At 42.3% G+C, this 18,252-nt stretch overlaps 1 protein-coding gene across 1 annotated transcript; it reads right to left on the bottom strand.

Moving 5' to 3' along the window:
- Window positions 1–749: 749 nt before the first annotated feature.
- Window positions 750–16,143, bottom strand: RBP3 (retinol binding protein 3). The gene is made up of 4 exons (XM_063339981.1): window positions 13,096–16,143; window positions 5,302–5,492; window positions 2,902–3,044; window positions 750–1,078 (listed from the first exon to the last, which is right to left on the bottom strand). The coding sequence occupies exons 1-4, from the start codon at window positions 16,141–16,143 to the stop codon at window positions 750–752; spliced, it is 3,711 nt and encodes a 1,236-aa protein (XP_063196051.1).
- Between the last annotated feature and the right edge of the window lie 2,109 nt (window positions 16,144–18,252).

Below are 18,252 nucleotides of genomic sequence, written 5' to 3'. Positions count from 1 at the left end.
CAGGTGGGATTTTCTATGGGACCAAAGGAAATCTCTGTGATTTGGAGCTAAAAACAGGCACTGTAACAACTATCATTTACATTTGACCACAGGAGAGGAATCCAGAAACCCCAGTGAATTATCCAAGTATCTCAGCCATGCCCAGTTAGGTTTCACAGAATGTGCTAAAAAACTCAGCATGTTGAAAAGGGGGTAACTTCAAGCTGTGTACAGGGAACCAACTACTGACCATAGAGATTGAAATAAAGTTTCCGCACCTTTCTAGGGTTTACATCTGGGGAGGTAGCTTGCTTTCCTTAAGAACATGGTTACTAGAAAACTTACACAAAAAATGGGACTCCATTGTGAAGCCTCCCACAGCTGATAGGAACTCAAATCTACTGCTGCTGCCCAGAACAGCACCATTGTTCATGCTTGTGAATTATTCTGGGTAGAAGAAGGGCCTGCACCTCCTCCTATTGGAACTGGGCTCTTGTGCAGTAAACAACCCATGGTTTACCGAGCTAGACAGATAACAAAAGGAGGAGGGGCACTTGTAGCCTGCTCATGTCCTCACATGCACGTATGCACATACGCATGCTGTGAGATTTTTAGAGTCTCAATTTTGCATTAGTTACCTAAATTATGGCTAAATCCTGCTCTGAGTTCTCAAACCCATTATTGGTTCAGCTCCTGAGAGTGTTAAGTCCCTTGGACTCCTTTGAAAATTACAGACTACCTTTTTTCCAGGGGCACATTCCCCCACTGGGCTATCTAGAGCTGTGCAGGTGAGCACTGAGCATCTCCTTTGCTTTGATGAGTGCTGTGTCAGCTGGTGTTTCCATGTGGGGAGGCACCCCTTTCCCTTCCCAGGAAGTGCTCTCTGCAGAGATGACTGATCTGGAGGTGGGGATGATGATGTAGAAGTTGGTATCATCTACTTGATGTGTCTGTGGGGAATGGCAGCCACCACTGGTCTGTTCCCCAATGATGAGGGCTCTGCCCAGTCTCTTCATTATGTATACAAACTCTTCGGCAGCCCCAGCCGTCACAGCACTGGTGAGGATTATAAGCCCCTTCTGAGAGCCATACCTCTCCCCTGCCGGAAAGGACAAAAAATGCATCCACTTTCAGAGATTTATTTGCATAATGGAGAAAGAGAAGCCAAGATACAACACACTTCATTCCCTACCTGCTGTTAACAACCAAAGAAGTTTGGAAATTTACTTTGTACCTATGATGTTAAAGCACACTTTACACTGTCACCCTATGTGGTGCTCTTGTGCCATCAGTTTCTGGTTATGAAACTCCTCCAGCCAGGAGGCCAGATTCTGGTTACTACTTCTGGCTCTTCTGTGGCTTTGACTTTTACAGGAGCTCTAGCTCCCATCAAAGGAGTGGGATAGGCAGGTGAGGAAAGCGACATTTTTCACTGCTCCAGCAGGAATACTCAAAGCTCAGCCAGGAGCATGTTCAGTTTCACTCTCATCCCTGCTTTAGGAACACGGCTGTCACAGAGCTTGGCCTGCAAACTATGCAGGCAGCATTTTATGAAATTATAATTATAGCGGTTTCCCACAGTCTTTTTATAGTCTATAAATGGAAGCTGTTGCATGGCCTTTGTTGCAAGCCCTTCAACAAATACTCCTTTATTACTAGGATATGAGCCAAGTTATCTCATTTTCTTACATAAACCAGCTGACAGCAGTAGAAGATTTTTTGCACCTTATTTTCAATATATCTGAACATGCTAGATAATTTTTGAGAGCTTAGTTCCTTTGAAAAGGTGACCAGTGTGTCATAATTATGACCTGATAACTTGAAAACTACTCTAAACTGCTTTAAAAATGTAATTCTTTGAGTAAGTTACAATATGACACAAAATTCTCATACTAAACTGCAAGAGAAGGGACAATAGCATGGTAATTAATTTTCACACCATCTTTGCTCTTCTCATTTTACTATAGACGTAATGTCCATTAGAAGACCCTTTTCACAGCAGATATATATAATACAGGACCAGATCCAGCTCCTTTGAAGTTAATATGAGTCTGCCTGTTCTCTTTGATGGGAACTGGAATGTGTCCATAGTAATCATATCGCTTAGCACAGCCCACCTCTGACTGCCTGGGAAGATAGATGGACCCTGTAGCCTGTGACAAAGTTTAACCATTTCAGTATGCTCCAAGACAATAACTGCAGACACCATTGTGATACCTTTTTTGGTACTATCTTAGCTTTAAAGGGGAAAACAATTTAAACCAATGTTTAAGGCTTCTTAGCACCCTAACTTCACTTTATGAGCACTGAACAGCTCCGTTTCTGCATGTTACTGCATCTTTTCAACTTCCTTGAACAGCAGGGCAGGGTGCGTGGGGGTGTGTGTGTGGGGTGATACATTGCCAAATGCTCCAAACTCACTCAAATGTGCAAAATTTAGTGCTTTTCTTTCTGTCTTGCATTCTCTGGACAAACTGGGCTATTGTAGGTGTTTTAATCTACTGAAATAGTGGATTACACGGGTAGGAAGTGAGAAGCTACATATAAAACTATGTGTGAGTATTGGAAGAGATATTAGTAGAGGTCTAGGCAGCACAGGATTTATTTTTAATTTTGGCAACTTTTAAAAGCAACAAGTCACAACCGCTGCCCACAGTATTCAGCTACACTTTTGGGGACAAGTTTACAAACCTTCGTGCCAAATACATGCCATTCCTAGGAGCAATAAATTGTTATTCACAGATGGCATTGAGGGACATGTCTGAAATGGACGTTTTTGTTTTTACATTCTCTGCACAGCTTGAGCTAATCGTGGCAGGTGCTTTCACCAAATGAGTTATGGTTTCTAATGGCTCACTTTAAAATACACAAGGAGAGACATCTGAAATGAAAAACTACTCTAAAAAGAAATAGTCCTTTTACCTTTGAGCTGTGGCTGGGTCCATATTTCCTTTACTGAGTCACTGGGTCTGTCATAAACTTTGTCCAAGAGAATTTGGTGTCCTTCATCCAAGAAGTATGAACATAGGATTGCTACGGAAGTTGTGGAGCCTCCAATATTGTACCTTTTCAAAAATTAAAAATATTTAGGGAACAATTGAAAATCTCCCTTCCAAGTGTTGTTCCTTAACATCAGTACTGAAAGGGGCTTATGGCTACATTTTGATACATTTACATTAATTCTCCCCTATCATCATTTGTACATTTGTCAGAAAAACAAAATCCCGTCTAAGAGTCTTGGACTGTTACTGCTCACAACTGACTTCAAAAGCAAACATAAAACTGAATGGTCTATTTTTTTCTTGATTCAACCCAGCAAAAATTCAGAAAGTAAGCGAAGACTCAATCTGCAGAGAAACATCAGATTCTTGTTATTCTTCTCCTCTGAATAACCCATGCTGTTACTGACATAGGCAGCATGAGTAAATACCTAAATCCTAATATATAAATGTAGATCCCAATTTAAGCAACATATGTTTGTAGAACTATGATGTTCTTATTTCCTGCTGCACACAATGAGAATACTTGGTGTTTGTCACCTTGTAAGATCAGGCCATTTCTTTTTGTGCATAAACATTGCATTAGCTGCTTCATTTAGGACTGTCATGTTTGAAAACTTTGGTTGTAGTTTAATTTCATACAAGTCTATGAAGACTGTTTGTAAAACAAACAGTATTGATATGTGAAGTACTTCATTACAGACTTCTTGTGTGACATTAGGGAAGCTGTTCAGTTATCAGTGTCTCTTCTCAATGCTGTGAAAGTTAAAAATATGAAGTTCATGAGTGGCACAGCTGTTCCAGGAAGGGGAACTATTAAGGTGAGAGACATTATGCATTATGGTTAAGCCCATGCAAAATTGAAATTATCAAAATATGAAGTTCGTGAGTAGCCCATCTGTTCCAGGGAGGGAAACTTGTAAGATGAGAAACATTATTCATTATGGTTAATCCCATGCAAAGTTGAAATTATCATCCTTGCCTTAAAACCATAAGATTGGTTTAGGGACAATTTCAAAAGGGAAAATGTTTGGGTTCTCTTTCACACGCCTTCAGAGACCAGGTCTTTTGTGTGCACTCAAAGGGCTGGAAATACATTAAATACAAAAACACCAAAGCAACCCAAGAAAAGAACTGTAATAAGACCATTTGGTAGCTCAGACATGATTTCACCTTTGCTGTTTCATTGCCGCTGGCCCTGATATGAGTTTTAGCTTGGGAGAAAAGTGGGGCAAGAAAGAGGAAAGTCACAGTCCTATCTCAAGTCTATTGGAAGATGGTGGTGCCTTTGCTGAACTGAAATTCAGTCATGGGTGTGGCTTTTTCGTTGCTGCCCTCCCTTCTCCGTGCTCTGTGCATAGTGAGATCTCTCTCTCTACTCTCATCTCCATGCTCATCTTTTCCTGCACACGCTGTAAATCCCAGAAGAGTATTAAGAAGATTACCAAATATTGAGAGCCCTGTGATGGCAATGGACATAAGTGGTTCTAGCATTAAAAATGAGTTTTCACAAAGACCTTCTTTTCTTTAGTTGATATTTGTAATATTCTAGGCTCACAAACATTAGCACTGAACTAAAACAAGGGAATGACTTACCTAAATATTGTATGGGAAATGCATATTTGTGATATTCATCTGCTTTGATAGCTAGCAACAAACGGATGCCATCTTCTGGCTCCTAAGATTTGGAGCATTGTTGACGCACTGAAGTGTCCAACAGAATCCTAAGTCGAGAGCAGGCATATGATGCTACAGCTTGCTGCAGCATGGTCTAGGACTGCTACAGTACCTTTGAGGCAACAGTACCTTTAAGGCACCTTTGTGCTCTGAGCAGAAGGGTCATTCTATACAGGGCTGATTGCCCAGGAAAATCTATCACTGCAGATAAGGCAAACTAGATGTTGTAACACAGCCTTATGCATGGTCTGTCTTTTTTGACTGTTCAATCACTTGCCCACTGCCTGCATTAAAAGATTTAATTAAGCCATATATATTTATATAATTAATACAAGGCACACGCAGAGTTAGATTAGAAAGAAATCAGAGAAAGAAAACAGATGTGATATCGTTCCTGCAGGATTGCGTTCTGCAACATACTCCCTAAATTTGCCTATTTAGTTCTAAACATCTTAAGTGACGGTAAAATTTATCTTGAGATATACTTCCAGACTGTTATTGTTTTCCTTGGCTGTTTTCCTTTTCTCATTTAATCCCAGCAATGTTAGCATGTAAACAGGACAGTAAGCCATGTAAAGCTAATTCACTGTTACAAGTAAAATGCCGTTTTGAAAGAGCTTTGGTTATTTGCCATTCAAAGGTTTACCTCATGTCTATGATTAATGCATCCGTGTGAACAATTTTCTTCCAAACATGCTCTACCAGTAGGTCGGACACCTGGGTTAGAAGTTCATAGTCTCCAAACATATCGAATCTCAGATAGCCGACGTTGTTTTCAAATACATTTGTGTGGAATGAAAATTTAATCAGATCTTCAAATACTTCTGGGGAAGGGATCTGAAAGAGTTTGGAAAAACAAAGCAAATAATTTGCTGGCACTGATAGCTTGGCACAAGATTCAAAAAGAATTATGTGGGTCAAGTTTAGTCCAGGTGGAACACACGTGAGGAATGTAACCACGTTTGAAGAACACAATGAATGATATTAAGCTTTTTGCATATTAATGCAAATTATTGCATATTAATGCAAAGGTTAGCACTGGTTGCTGCACTGCTTGCCCAGTAGAGGGTGCGTCAATAGCATGCCCAGATTCTGGATCAGGCACCTATTTGTCAGGGCTCAGTTTATTTTTCAAAAATACAGGAATTTCCTCAGACAAAAGAGGCTGAGCAGACTACAAGGACCATCCCCCAGCCTGCAACATAGGCTGCTATTCTGGGCCTGCCACCCAAGCCCCCCTGGGTTTTTTTTAAGTAGCTCTTTCTAAATAAGGCACTCGGGACTTTTATAATCTCTTGATTGGCCTCAGCTGACAAACAGCTGCTGGCTACAGGTGAGGTTGGCCCCAGCCTCTTTTAATGAGCTAGTCCCTGTGACAGTGAGGACCTGATGTGTTGGGCATGTGCTAGGATATTCGTGAGGTAGATGTGTTAAATCTCTTATATGGTGTCCACGTGCCTGCGGTCTCACGTGTTAGGCTGTGATTAATTTCATTTTGTTTAGCTTATGTTATTAAAGAGCAGACTTTTTTTTTAAATAGCAATGTGTAGCCAGCTAATAAAGTTATTCTAATAACCCCTACATGCATTGGAGACACAGCCTGTTCCTATTGCCAAACTTATGTTTTGCACGCATGTGTCTGAAAATGGAAGACTTTCCTTCAGCTTAAGGAGGTAAAGCTTTGGGATACGTATGACTTATGTGACCTTCACCAATTTGGCCTCTTCTCCTCAGTGTTGCTGTGAAAATGATTTTATACTTGCTTTTTAATCAGTTGCCCTCTGCCATAGCTCAGCCCCAGACGATCCATACTTTTACACCCAGAAGAACAAGGAGTCAGCAGTGAGCCATGTGCTAAAAGGTGCTCTCCCAACCTGCAACATGCTGCAGAATTTGGGAGGAATTTGGGCGTTCTGCAATGGTAGAGGAGTCAGGCAATCTCCTGCCCTACATGTAGTGTTCTGGCCTGCGCTTGTGCTGCACCAAAACCAGGTCTGCCACAGCAGAAAGAGGGTGTCACTGCAGCCATATTTGACACAGCTGAAGCTCTTTACCTTTACCTGGGGGAAAACTACCCACCATATCACACTTCTGGCTGCCCTAGGCTTCTTCTGCGTTCAGTGCCTTCCGTATGCCAAAATTGCCAAAATTTCAAACATTAATTTAAAAGCCCTGTTGGCCAGTAGTTGTTGATCTGATTGTAAAATCAAACTCTACTGAGTCCTTTTCTGTACCCTTCTTTCTCACTGTACCTTGCAAAAATATCCATTGTATCTGGACTGCAAACATCAGTCCAGCACTACTGAGTTTGTCATTTCCAATCCACTTCCCAGTGACAGCAATGCTACTTGATCTGCCCACCGTACTTTGATTAACAAATCACAGTTTTGAAGAATATATCCAGCATGCATTGCATTGTTCTGACAGAGCTTATATCTAGTTCAGAACTACTGGTCCCCCCAGGAGGAAAAAATCATCACTCATTGTTAACATCTACGAATAAAATTGATGTGTTGCTCTCAGCCACTTACTAATGATATTTTAATTGAACACACAGATTTCTTAGCTCTCCAACAATAGTTGGTAGATGCATACCCATAAGTATGTTCATTAAGAATAACCTCTCTGTCTATGTCTGGTAAATTTTTTTTCTACATGTTCTTTTACTGTGCTGCATCACATCTCAGTTCACTGAGGACTTCAGTACTTGCTAGCGGTGTCGCTAACTCTTGGAAATTCATTACAGATTTCAAGGTGGGCAGGTTGTTCTTAAAGCCTCAGGTCTCATGGGGTAAAACGAATATGCAAGGATCTCAAAGGAACTCTTTCACTTCATGGTTGCAGGAAAAGGTATGAAAATATATCTATTCTAAAGGCTCTAAGACCAGAAGTCAGATGAAAAGCACTCAGAATGTAATTCTGGGGGTGTGGAAAGCCTCTTAGTTTTAAGCAAAGGAGGGGAGGAGGCTGGCACTGACTGTGAAGTTACTGTCCTGGAAAACTGCAGGTTCATGACACTGGCACGCAGGCGGTTTGTGCTGGTACCTAAGGAGGTGAGTCTAGCTTCAGAGAGCAGCGCACTCTCCTTTGGAAGGCAGGGGTCTGTCTGCAGGCCAAGGACAAGCTGGGACAGGATGCAGCTGAAAGTAAGATCCTGGAGTTCAGTCAGGCAATGTTTACATACAAAGGACTTGATGTTAAATATAAACCCTCAGGTGCCTTAGTAAGAACACTATAAGCAATGCGGCTAGACTAAAGGACCTCCAAGCTAACACCACTTAAGCCAAGGAAGAATTGTTTTTCATTAACTATATACGGTCTCCAGCCCTATTTTGCAGTCTCCTTCCACAAGTAAGTGGGATAGCTGGAACAAGTGATGTGACACAAAATAGGACCTAGAATGCTGCCCTGGGACACATGCATGGAGTTTCATCCCTGGTTCTGCTACTGACACATACCCAACCATGGACAAACTACTTTTTCAACTGTGCCTCTCTTCCCTCTTTTATCCCCTTTCACTTGTCCCCCAAATTGTTTTGTCTATTTAGATGGAAACAGTATTTTCATAGCTAATTTTGTGCTGACCATTGTAACGTAACTCTGATTTCCACTCAGGCTGCTAGTGCTGTCAGCTTCCAGCTGTTAAAATATTATCAGCCAACACCTTTGTGCCATTGAAAATCCTGAAATTGATTTAAGAACCATGAATTCTTGGGGGCTGTGTGGCAGGTTTGCACCTTTCTTTCTTAGAACAACATTTGGGTTCCTTGTGTACCCTCACAGGCTGGAATGGAACTGTCCATCCTAGTAGGTTCCCCCAGCTCAAGGACTGCGCAGGATCAGCTATATCCCTGACAGCCGACTCCCGTGCTCTTAAAAACACCCATTTAACTGGGTGATTTCCAGGCAATCCAGTCTAGCACGTCACTAGCCTTACTATTTCAAAGATGTTTTTAATATCTAGTATAAACAGTCTTAGTTCACTACTTTCTACAGTTTAAGTGCATTACTTCTTGGCCTATTTACCATGGACAAGGGAACAGCTTATTCTCTTCATATTTGAAACAGCCTCTTATGTATCTGAAGACTGTTTTCATGTCTCCTCTCAGTTTTCTTCTCTCTGGAATAAACAACTCAAATCTTTGAAACTTTTTCAAAATTACTCTTATTCAGTCTTCTCTTTACCCCTGTTCCTCTTTTTCTGCTGTCTCCCCTCTTGAGCCACACCTTTCCAGAGAAGCATCACCCAAGACTGCACATAGTATGCTCCACCTGAATTTTTTTAGAGTTGAATGTAGCAGAAGACTGCACATCTTATTGATTATATTCCTCCTTACCCATTCCAGTTTGATGATTATTTTTTACTGCAACAACTTGACTATACTGACTTGTGTTCAACTCTGAAGAACCCATATACCTTTTTATAGGACTCCGCCTAAACAAGCTGTTTTTCTCCCAGAGTTGTGCAGTCAATGACTACCACCTTAGAAACTGTGTAAGAACCCTGCATATGTTCCTATTTAATCTCATCCTGATTTTCACAGATCGTTTCTCCAGTTTTTCCAGAACTACTGTACCTTTGAATTCTAATCCTGTCCCCCCTTGCACCAAGACAGCTAGGAGGGGGGTGTTACCAGAAGCAAACGCCGAAAACCCTCTGTGACTGTGAAAGGATTAAAAGAGGTTATTTTAAGGCTCTCAGTCCCCATTGAGGGAGTGCAGGGCAGAGTGAGAAGCTGTACTTTCGCCTCGCAAAGCGCAACACTGCGCAGTGGTGTGTAAGCTCACTCTGACAATACACAGCTTGTAACATACTGGTTGCAAGCCAGTGAGCAGTTATTTTCTAGTCAACACTCTGGAATATTACATTTGAAAGCAAAATTTGAAAACACAATTTCTGGCTAAAATTTGTTTTTCATCCAAAACCCACTGAAATTCTCTAAAACTAATGGCCAAATCTACTGTAACATTAATGCCAATGGGAAAAAATGAGCACAAACGAATCTCTGGTGGGATTTTAACTGCACATATAGCTGCACTGAGCTTGAGTATCAAGATCAGAAGATGAAAGGTAGTAGAAAAAGAACAAAAGTGATTAACAAAGTGTCATAGTCTTTTCTGCACCAAATACAAGAAGCAAGCATGAATTGCAAAAGGTAAAGAGTCAATGAGTGTTAAACACAAGACATCTTTTTGGCTTGCGCAAATTTGTATAATTCCACAGACTTTACCGTGTTTATGTTGATATAAACCAGCATTGTATGGGCCCACAACATTTTTTTCCACCTATTGGCAATAGATGTAGCAATTTGATTATCTACCTTGACACTTTGAGGTTGAGCGTTTTGATTTCACTCATTAATGAAGGGACATCAGCAAACTATACTCCTTTCTGGTGAAACATCTGTAACTATTGCCTCCTTCAGCAAGTACAATATTCTGCTATAGATACATATTATTTATCTGTGAAAAGGAGGACTTCAAATGCAGGAACAATTTCTCTTTTAAAGGATTCCTTTTTGTCTTTTACTCTGATCATCATTTTCAGCTGTTTATCTAAAACATTAACACAAAAATACTCCTAGGTGTGAAGACTGCATTAAAATTATTTGGGCATTATCAAGGGGCGAAAAGAGTGACTCAGGGGCACTCTTGTCACTTAAAATTGATGTAAAACATTTGCCAAAATCAGGCAGCAGTTCTTCCATAGGTAGCCTACAATACTCAGATATTCATGAACACAAATATTTCGGTGTGGAAGGGAAGGTATGACTGGACAGAGAGAGAGGTAAACGGAAGAATAAGAAGTAGGGATTATTGAACTGCACATCAGCAAGTTTACAGAGCTCTGCCTTATAAGGAAAATGCTATTTTCTGAATCACAAACAATATATATAATATTTGCCTCTGGGAAGTCTGACTTTGGAAAGCGGTATTTATACAGCAGACAACTCCGGCTAGCATTGACCTTGCTGCTGTCACAGAGGAGACGTATTCACTACCCTGTATTATGCTTCAGCAGCTATTCTAGTGTAGCAGATGCAAAGGTCTACATGCATTTCACTTGTCTGTCTCCTATGTCCCATCCCATCCTTCCTGCAGTTATTCATCATCACTTTCACTTAATTGTGTTGGATCTGCTTCACTGTCAAGGTCGTTATCAAGAAAATCCCACTTTCAAGGGAAAGTATGGCTGTGAAGGTAGGTAGCACAAGAGAAAAACTGGCTTTTAGATTTTTGAGGAATAAATGTGATACAGATTAAGAGAGCCACTATGTCCATGTATAGGACTGTCAAAAAAAAAAATAATTTACAAATGCAATTACTGCCATCATGCAAGCTTCACTGTAATCTTAAGGCATTTGCCCTCTGGGGTATTGGTATGGGGTATTCCTGAAATTTTCCACAGAAAGCATCCCTCTTGGCCCTGCAAAAGCAAGGCTGGAAATGAAGGTACTCTTGCTGCCCAGTGCTCTGTCGAATAGGTGAATTTTCTTTCACCTCTATCACAAGGAAAATCCTCTACTTCTATGTGTCTTCATTCACTCACCCTCTTTCACCTTAAAATGTCTTAACACCGCTCTCTTGTTTCTCTGCCTCCCAGTTTCCTCAAGCACTATGAGGGAATGCATACACCTTTGGAAATAATTTTAGCCTCATAAGAGATCCATGCTTTTCCTCTGCTATTTATACAATATCTCCCCTTGAAGAAAGCTCACATTTGTCCTGATTTTCATCCACACTGATGTGATTTCCTTCTTATGGAAGGAAATCCATATGGATTCTTATGGATATATCCCTGACCTCTTCCAATCAATTTGCTTGACAAAGAACTGAGGTAAACAGAGGCATTAATTAGTATAACGGCATTTCCTCACTCTATCAGGATCAGAATTTCATGTCATGTGACAAAGAAGATATTTGTCCTGTACATCCTGTTCTCAACATTAAAGGTCTGAATAAAGTAAATAAGGTTTGAACAAGTAAAAATAGCCAACAATATCCATTAACAGCCTTCAGTGAAAACACTGACTAATTTGCAAGATGGGTCCACTTTGCAGAATGGGGAGAAATTTTCATGCATCACTACTGATATATTGCTAATAATTTCACAGGGAGCTCTGTCAAAAAGACCTTTAGAGTGAAGCTTTCTACGGCCGACAAATGTAGGAGGGGAAGAGAGTGACAGAATAGAAAAATCCTTTAATTAATTATTTCCATTTCCATTTAAGCTCAGAGGCAAGAATGGGGCCAGCATTTCTTGGTTAACAAACTTGAAAAAAATGTCATCCCTGGCAATGCTTAGACTTTGTCCTTGACCTTAGTGTTGGAGATAATACCACAAAGGTCATGCCCACTTTAAATCATGCATGCCAAAAACTTCAGAGGGTGGAAGCCCACAGATTTCCTCCCCCAGGAAACATTTAATAGTTACCTGACACTTGGTATACCCCGGTTCATTGCAAAGACAAATATATTCTCTTCAAAAAGTAATTTTATGAGTCCCTAGAGAAAAGACGTCTCTGATAGCCATGCTAGAGCAGTAGCCAGAAGGGAGCTAACTCCATCCAAGACAGGGATCAGGTTATCCTAACCCTCCCTTTAATTTGAGGATGGAATTTTAACAAGTGCTCCTGGGAGCTACGTCCAACACAACAATGAACAAGAAAGATTGCCAAGGCAGACCAGTGTATAAATACCCAGGCTCAGAACAAAGCACAGACTGTTATGCAAACCACACAGCAAGGGCAAAAGTAGATTATTAAAAATCAGTTTCTCCCTGGGGTCACCTAACTTCCACCAGATACTTCTTCCAAAGTATTTCTAGGTCACTGGGAAATTGTCTGATGCTGAGCATGAGATACAATCAGAACAACCTTCCACTGTCACTAGCAAAGGAGTTGCTCATTATTCTGGTGTAATAGAAGTCAGGTACAGCAATTTTATATAGAAAAATCCATTAAAGAGTATGTGGCTGCATGTTTTGTGGGTGTATGCATTTACTCTGCTCCAACCAAATTTTTCTTAAATTACAAACTTGGTTTGTAACCAGTGGGTTTCGGCATTAATTTATTATGCTTGAAAGGGCATAGCACTAAAAGAGAGGGGATCATAGAGACAATGAGGTATCTTTCCTCTCACTGTGAAGCCGTGCATATTTGCTTGTGTGAGATGGCAACTGAAAGAGATTCAAAGCCTGAGGGTTCTTCCCAAGTTGCATGCATCCAGAACTACCATCTAGTACCACAAGCTACTACCCTGACTTGCCTTAGTGTCAGAGAGCCCTCAGCCTCCAAAACCCACTCAGGCACTGGCTTCTCTTCTGGGTACAGGTAAATCCTGGTGGGTTTGTCATATGGGCTAGAAACAAGATAAGATACCTGACTCAGTGCTCCCATTCTAGCTGGCATCATTATAACTGGGTACAAGTCAACTGTACCTGTTTTGGCATGATCCCTGGGATGTTGTCCTTGGCATGTTCAGGGATGTAGAGTAATTTCAGGTGCTCATCATCAGAAAGAGCTTGCAAGTTGGCTGTCACCTTCCTGGCCAGCTCCTCTTCTGTATTAATCCTTTTATAACCACCTTTGTTGATGTTCTGTGTGAGGTTGGATGCTATAACAGTCCCAATGTCCACAAAGGCATAATTATCTGCCACAAGCTTGCCTACAGTTTGCAGTGTCTGTGGCACCTGAGCACGCAGGTTGGCAATGTGCTGAGCTACAGCCATGGCTTCACTGGCCTGGATGGTGATGTGTGGCTCCACCCCAGACACACTCCATACTTTGCCAGTGACCGGGCTGAGCACCACTTGGCTAGGGATGGAGGCATATAAGGAACTGTTACCAACACGATAAATACCCACTGAGAGGGAACCACCTACTGTTGGCTCACCAATAACTGTAGCCCGGTGTAGATCCTTCATAGAACGAGTGAAAGCTTCAGCTGCTGAGCCACTCATATGGCTTGTTAGGATGTAGATGTCCTTAAGGGAGCCGTATCTCTTGCCGGTGACTTGGGGGAGAGTCCACACCTCTGTGCTGCGGGAGGTACTACGATCGAAGACAGTGTAGAGGTGTTGCCGAGGCTCCGGTTCAAAGAAGTAGGAACAAAGTATTGGGATAGCAGTGGAGTAGCCACCTGTGTTGTACCTCATGTCAATAATCATGGCATCTGTGTCCACCAGCTTGTTCCATACCATCTGTATCAGCTGGGGTCCAATGGCCTTCACTGTTTCTGCCTCAGCCATCATATCAAAGCGAAGGTAGCCCAGATTGCCTGGCAATACCTCAATTTTGAAGAGTGCCTCAATGATGTAGCTCAGCTCCTCAGGGCTGGGAATCATGTTGGGAATCTGTTCTTCTGGTGTTGGTTCCACATGGCTGTGGAAGACATGAAGCCGATGGTCCCCCGAGGCCTCCTGCAAGTCACTGGTAAGCTGGGAAGCCAATGTCTCAAAGTCTACAGCTGATCGATAGCCTCCTTGGGCCCGTTTGGTGCTGAGCATAGCACTGGCCTTACCAGCCACTTCTGGGATGGCATAGTGAGCCTCTAGGAGTTGCCCAGTACCTTCCAAAAGTACTCCCATGTTCTTGTGAAAAGCTAGTACCTCTGCAGCCTTCTCCAGTGCATCCTCAGCCAAGACTATGGCATCAGGCACAACTCCCCCACCCATCCAGCTTTCCCCATGGTTGTCTATGAAGGTGATAACAGGAACTGTGATAGTTAGGCCATGGGTTATTCCCTGCTCAGGCTGCAGCAGAGGGAAAGTACGGGTGTGTGAGAGGCTTCCTGCTGTGATCTCACCAATCAGTGTGGCACGACCCAGGGACTGCATGAGGTAAGCAAACTCCTCAGCAGCTGTAGCAGTGTGGTGGCTGGTGAGCAAGTAGATACCACGCTGAGCCCCATAGGGCTGGCCCAGCAGTTCTACCTGGCTGTTGTGCTCCTGCGTGTGGTTGGTGCGCCTGTCATATGTTGTGAAAAGATGGACAGGGCCAGCAGCAGGATCTTGGAAATAGGAGAGTAGCAGAGGCACAGCGGAGGAGGAAGGGCCACCAGGGTTGTAACGTAGGTCCATGATCAAGTTCTCTGTATTTTGGAGGGGCTCCCACACTTTGTGGACAATGTAAGGTCCCAGTTTAGCAAGCACAGAGGCATCTGCAAACTCATCAAAGCGCATGTAGCCAACATTGCCTGGCAACACTGACACCTTGAAGACAGTATCCACCAGGGCATGCAGCAGTTGCTCATTGTCAGGTAAGTTAGCTGCCACTGCAATTGGCTTCTCAGCAGCAGGGGCAGCAGCTTCGCCTGGCATCATGACTCGGACCAACAGGCGGGGGTCTTCAGATAAGGTCTGCATTTCAGCGTTGAGCTTAGAGGCTAGGTCCTCTGCTGACTGCACAGAAGAGAAGTCAGAGGCGATGAGGTGCCGCAGCAGTGCTGGTACTCGCTCCACTAAGCTGTAGTAGTCCTTTAATATGTTTATGAGGTGGCTTAGGGTGCCAGGCACTGCTCTGCGCATTGCCAGGATGTCCAGGGATTTCTGCAAGGCTTGCTCTGCCTCAGTAGCCACACATGGCATCACCCCACTCACCTCCCAGCTCTGTCCACCCCCACTCAAGGGGCTCACAGATCGTGACACGGGAACCATCATATAGAAATTGGAGGGGCCAATACGCAGCTTCTGGATGTCCAGTGAGCCCCCAGCTGTCTTCTCCCCAACAGTGATAGCCCTGTTCATGTGCTTGAGGATGTAAGCCACATCTTCAGCCACTCCTGTGGTGTGGCGGCTGATCAAAACAATGACATCCTTGTCTTTGCCGTACCTCTCTCCCAACACCTTTGGCAGTGTCCATATCTCTGTGGTGGTATTGGAGGGTCGATTGTATACGGTCTCAACATGCAGCATCTTGTCTGCTTCATGCAAGTATGAGATGATGAAGGGGAGTCCAGAAATCTGTCCCCCAGTGCTGTGACGAAGATCTATCACCAGGGCAGATGTCTCTATCAGTGTCTTCCAAACCTTGTCCACCAGAAAAGCTCCAACTTTCTGCACAGCTTCCTGTCCTATGATATAATCAATCCTCAGGTAGCCAACATTGCCCTCCAGCTTGTCATACATGACCACATGCTCAATAAGACTCAGGAGCTGTTCACGAGTGGGGGAAGCCCCAGCTTCTTGTTTGGGAGCTGCATGCAGTGATGGTTCATAGGAAATCACCAGTCTTGGGTCATTCAGAGCACCCTGCACTCCAGCTGTCAAGACACTGGCCAGCATTTTTGGATCTGAGATGTCCAGGATCTCCCCACTCTTGATTGCTTGTTCAATGGCTTCTTGCATTCCCACTAGGTTTTCAGGATAGCAGTAGTTATCCAGAAGGACTTTAGCCATGTCCAGCACCAGAGTTGGCTGAAAGATTTCCTCAGCAGGTATGCTGCACATGATCAGCGCTGAAAACAGGAAGAAACGTGTCCTCATCATTTTGGTTTTGTACGGAATAGAAAAGAAGAAAAGAAGTCAGAAGCTCTTATCTATTAAGATGAATGTAGCTCTCCGATGACTCTCTGTGAACCACACTGAAATCCCTGTGTTGAATCCAGGTGCACTGAACAGATAAAAATCTTTTATCTGCATTAAACCTTTAATCTCATTAAAATGGAGTGCATCATCCAAAGTGCACCAATAGATGAAGTTCAGCTCCTTACTACTTTACAGCCCTCTTATGAAACAGCAATAAACTTCAATCATCAAGGAAGATCTTTCTGGCAGTTAATTGTTTCCAAATGGTAAGGTATTGTCTGTTATAAACTGTTCCTGGTTTATCCGGACAGTGGATTGCTTAAATGCAAAACTTTGATTTAAACCCCAATTAGAAAAGCAGTCATCCAGTCTTTTACAATTATTTATGAAAAGCTTATACCAGGAGATTCTGCAGTGACTTACTTGTATCAATATTTAATATTTTTTCCAAAGTTGTTGACAATACATTGTCTTTGGTGTTTTTCAGCCTGAGCTGCAAAGGACTATTCTTATATTCTATGACTAAGGGCTCCAAACAAGGAACTCCAGACATTTAGAACAGCTCATAAAATCCAAGGCAATGACAGCCTGTTAATTTCTGTGCTGAGAATTGCAGCATTTTAAACAGGACTTTGAAATACATTTGCCTCAACATAATGCAGCTAAATCTGAGGTGACTTTAATCTTCATAATTTGCACTCAATTAGGATTTACTTGTAATACCATTGGGTAACATATGGTCATGTCTGATGACAGCTCCCAGCCAATAGACTTTAGGCTCAACATACCAAAATAGAACGTGGGGGGTTGTTTTCTTCTGCTCACAATGTATTTGAAACCCTATTGTATAAAGAGTTTCAAAGAGGATCAGAATATGTGGGATGCTGCTGCAGGCTGTACCCGTGTGAGTTGTCAACATTCAGAGCTCCAGTATGACATGCCAAAGACATACAAGAACAGATTCTTGGCTTTCAGTCTGAAATGAGTTGCTACCCCAGCCATTCTGCTTGCCGGAGGTAGTTGCAAGAATAGACATGGGAATCTGGGAAAAGCATGTTTTTGTATTGCTCTCAAAATGTCACTTGTTGCTACATATGAATACATGTGGAGGGAAGAGTCTAAAGATGGTCTACCCTGGCTGGGTGCACTCTGTTTGTGTCACGTGTGAGTGTCATGAGTGAAGCCTGCCACCCACATGAGCAAAGTTTAGTGCAGTCCTCTTTCTGGGTCATTCAGTTCTAGTATATTACTAGAATATTACAAGGATTATTATAGTATATTACAAAGAATATTACCAGTATACTACAAGGAGTTTTGTGAAGTTTATTCCTTTAACATGTCTATATAGGAATATAGGAATAGCCTCATCTATACATGCAGGTACAATTTCATCCCATGGTTGATTTGTATCTGTGTGTATGTAAATGTACAAATGCAAATCCATCAAAGGGAACAATTAAATTGTTCTAAGAATCCATTAAAGAAAGGACAGCTCTATGGCAACAGCTATAATACTTGATGTTATAAACACAGGTATCTCTGGCAACCAGGCTGTGCTATCATCTGTAAAAAAACCTAGTTTAAAAAATGTTGCCACTTCCCTTATCAAAGGAGAGGCCTAGGATATAGTTGAAATTGTTGTTGCTAATGTATAAATAAGTAATTAAGCTTTGAGTATGCCACAGCAACATTCTGTGTGCCTCACTGGTAAAGAAGCAGTGAGATTCGGATCTGTTGTGTCTTCTTACTTTTGCGGGGCTGTTCTATATTGCAACACTGTGTGATATCCATCACAGATTTAACTCCTGGGCATTATCACCAGTTTGAATTGCTCTTCTTGCTTTCTTCCTGCAAAAAATAATCCAGCACTCCAGGGCAAAGGTAGCCAGAACAAAAACTCTCCAGCACAACCACACTTTGTCCCAAAGTTGACTTTTGAGCTACAGAATTTATTGCCAGAGCTGCGTTAATTCCTTGTGTGGCCAATACAGTGGACAGGACCCCAGGCACATCAATTTCTCTTGCTTTTCTAATCCACAGCTCTTGTGTTTGTCTAGCTTGGAACGTTTT

The sequence above is a fragment of the Chroicocephalus ridibundus genome, chromosome 6 (assembly GCF_963924245.1).
Source record: "Chroicocephalus ridibundus chromosome 6, bChrRid1.1, whole genome shotgun sequence".
Taxonomy (NCBI): Eukaryota; Metazoa; Chordata; class Aves; order Charadriiformes; family Laridae; genus Chroicocephalus; species Chroicocephalus ridibundus.
The sequence above is the reverse complement of the archived record's forward strand: the minus strand, read 5'-3'. Positions and strand labels throughout refer to the sequence as shown.

Excerpts from the sequence above, each read along its gene's own strand:
- RBP3 (XM_063339981.1), bottom strand. The coding sequence starts at position 16,143 with ATGATGAGGACACGTTTCTTCCTGTTTTCAGCGCTGATCATGTGCAGC. Across the intron at positions 5,493-13,095 it reads CAGGGATCATGCCAAAACAG|ATCCCTTCCCCAGAAGTATT; the intron begins GTACAGTTGACT and ends AAACTCTTTCAG. Across the intron at positions 1,079-2,901 it reads GACCCAGCCACAGCTCAAAG|GGGAGAGGTATGGCTCTCAG; the intron begins GTAAAAGGACTA and ends CCTTTCCGGCAG.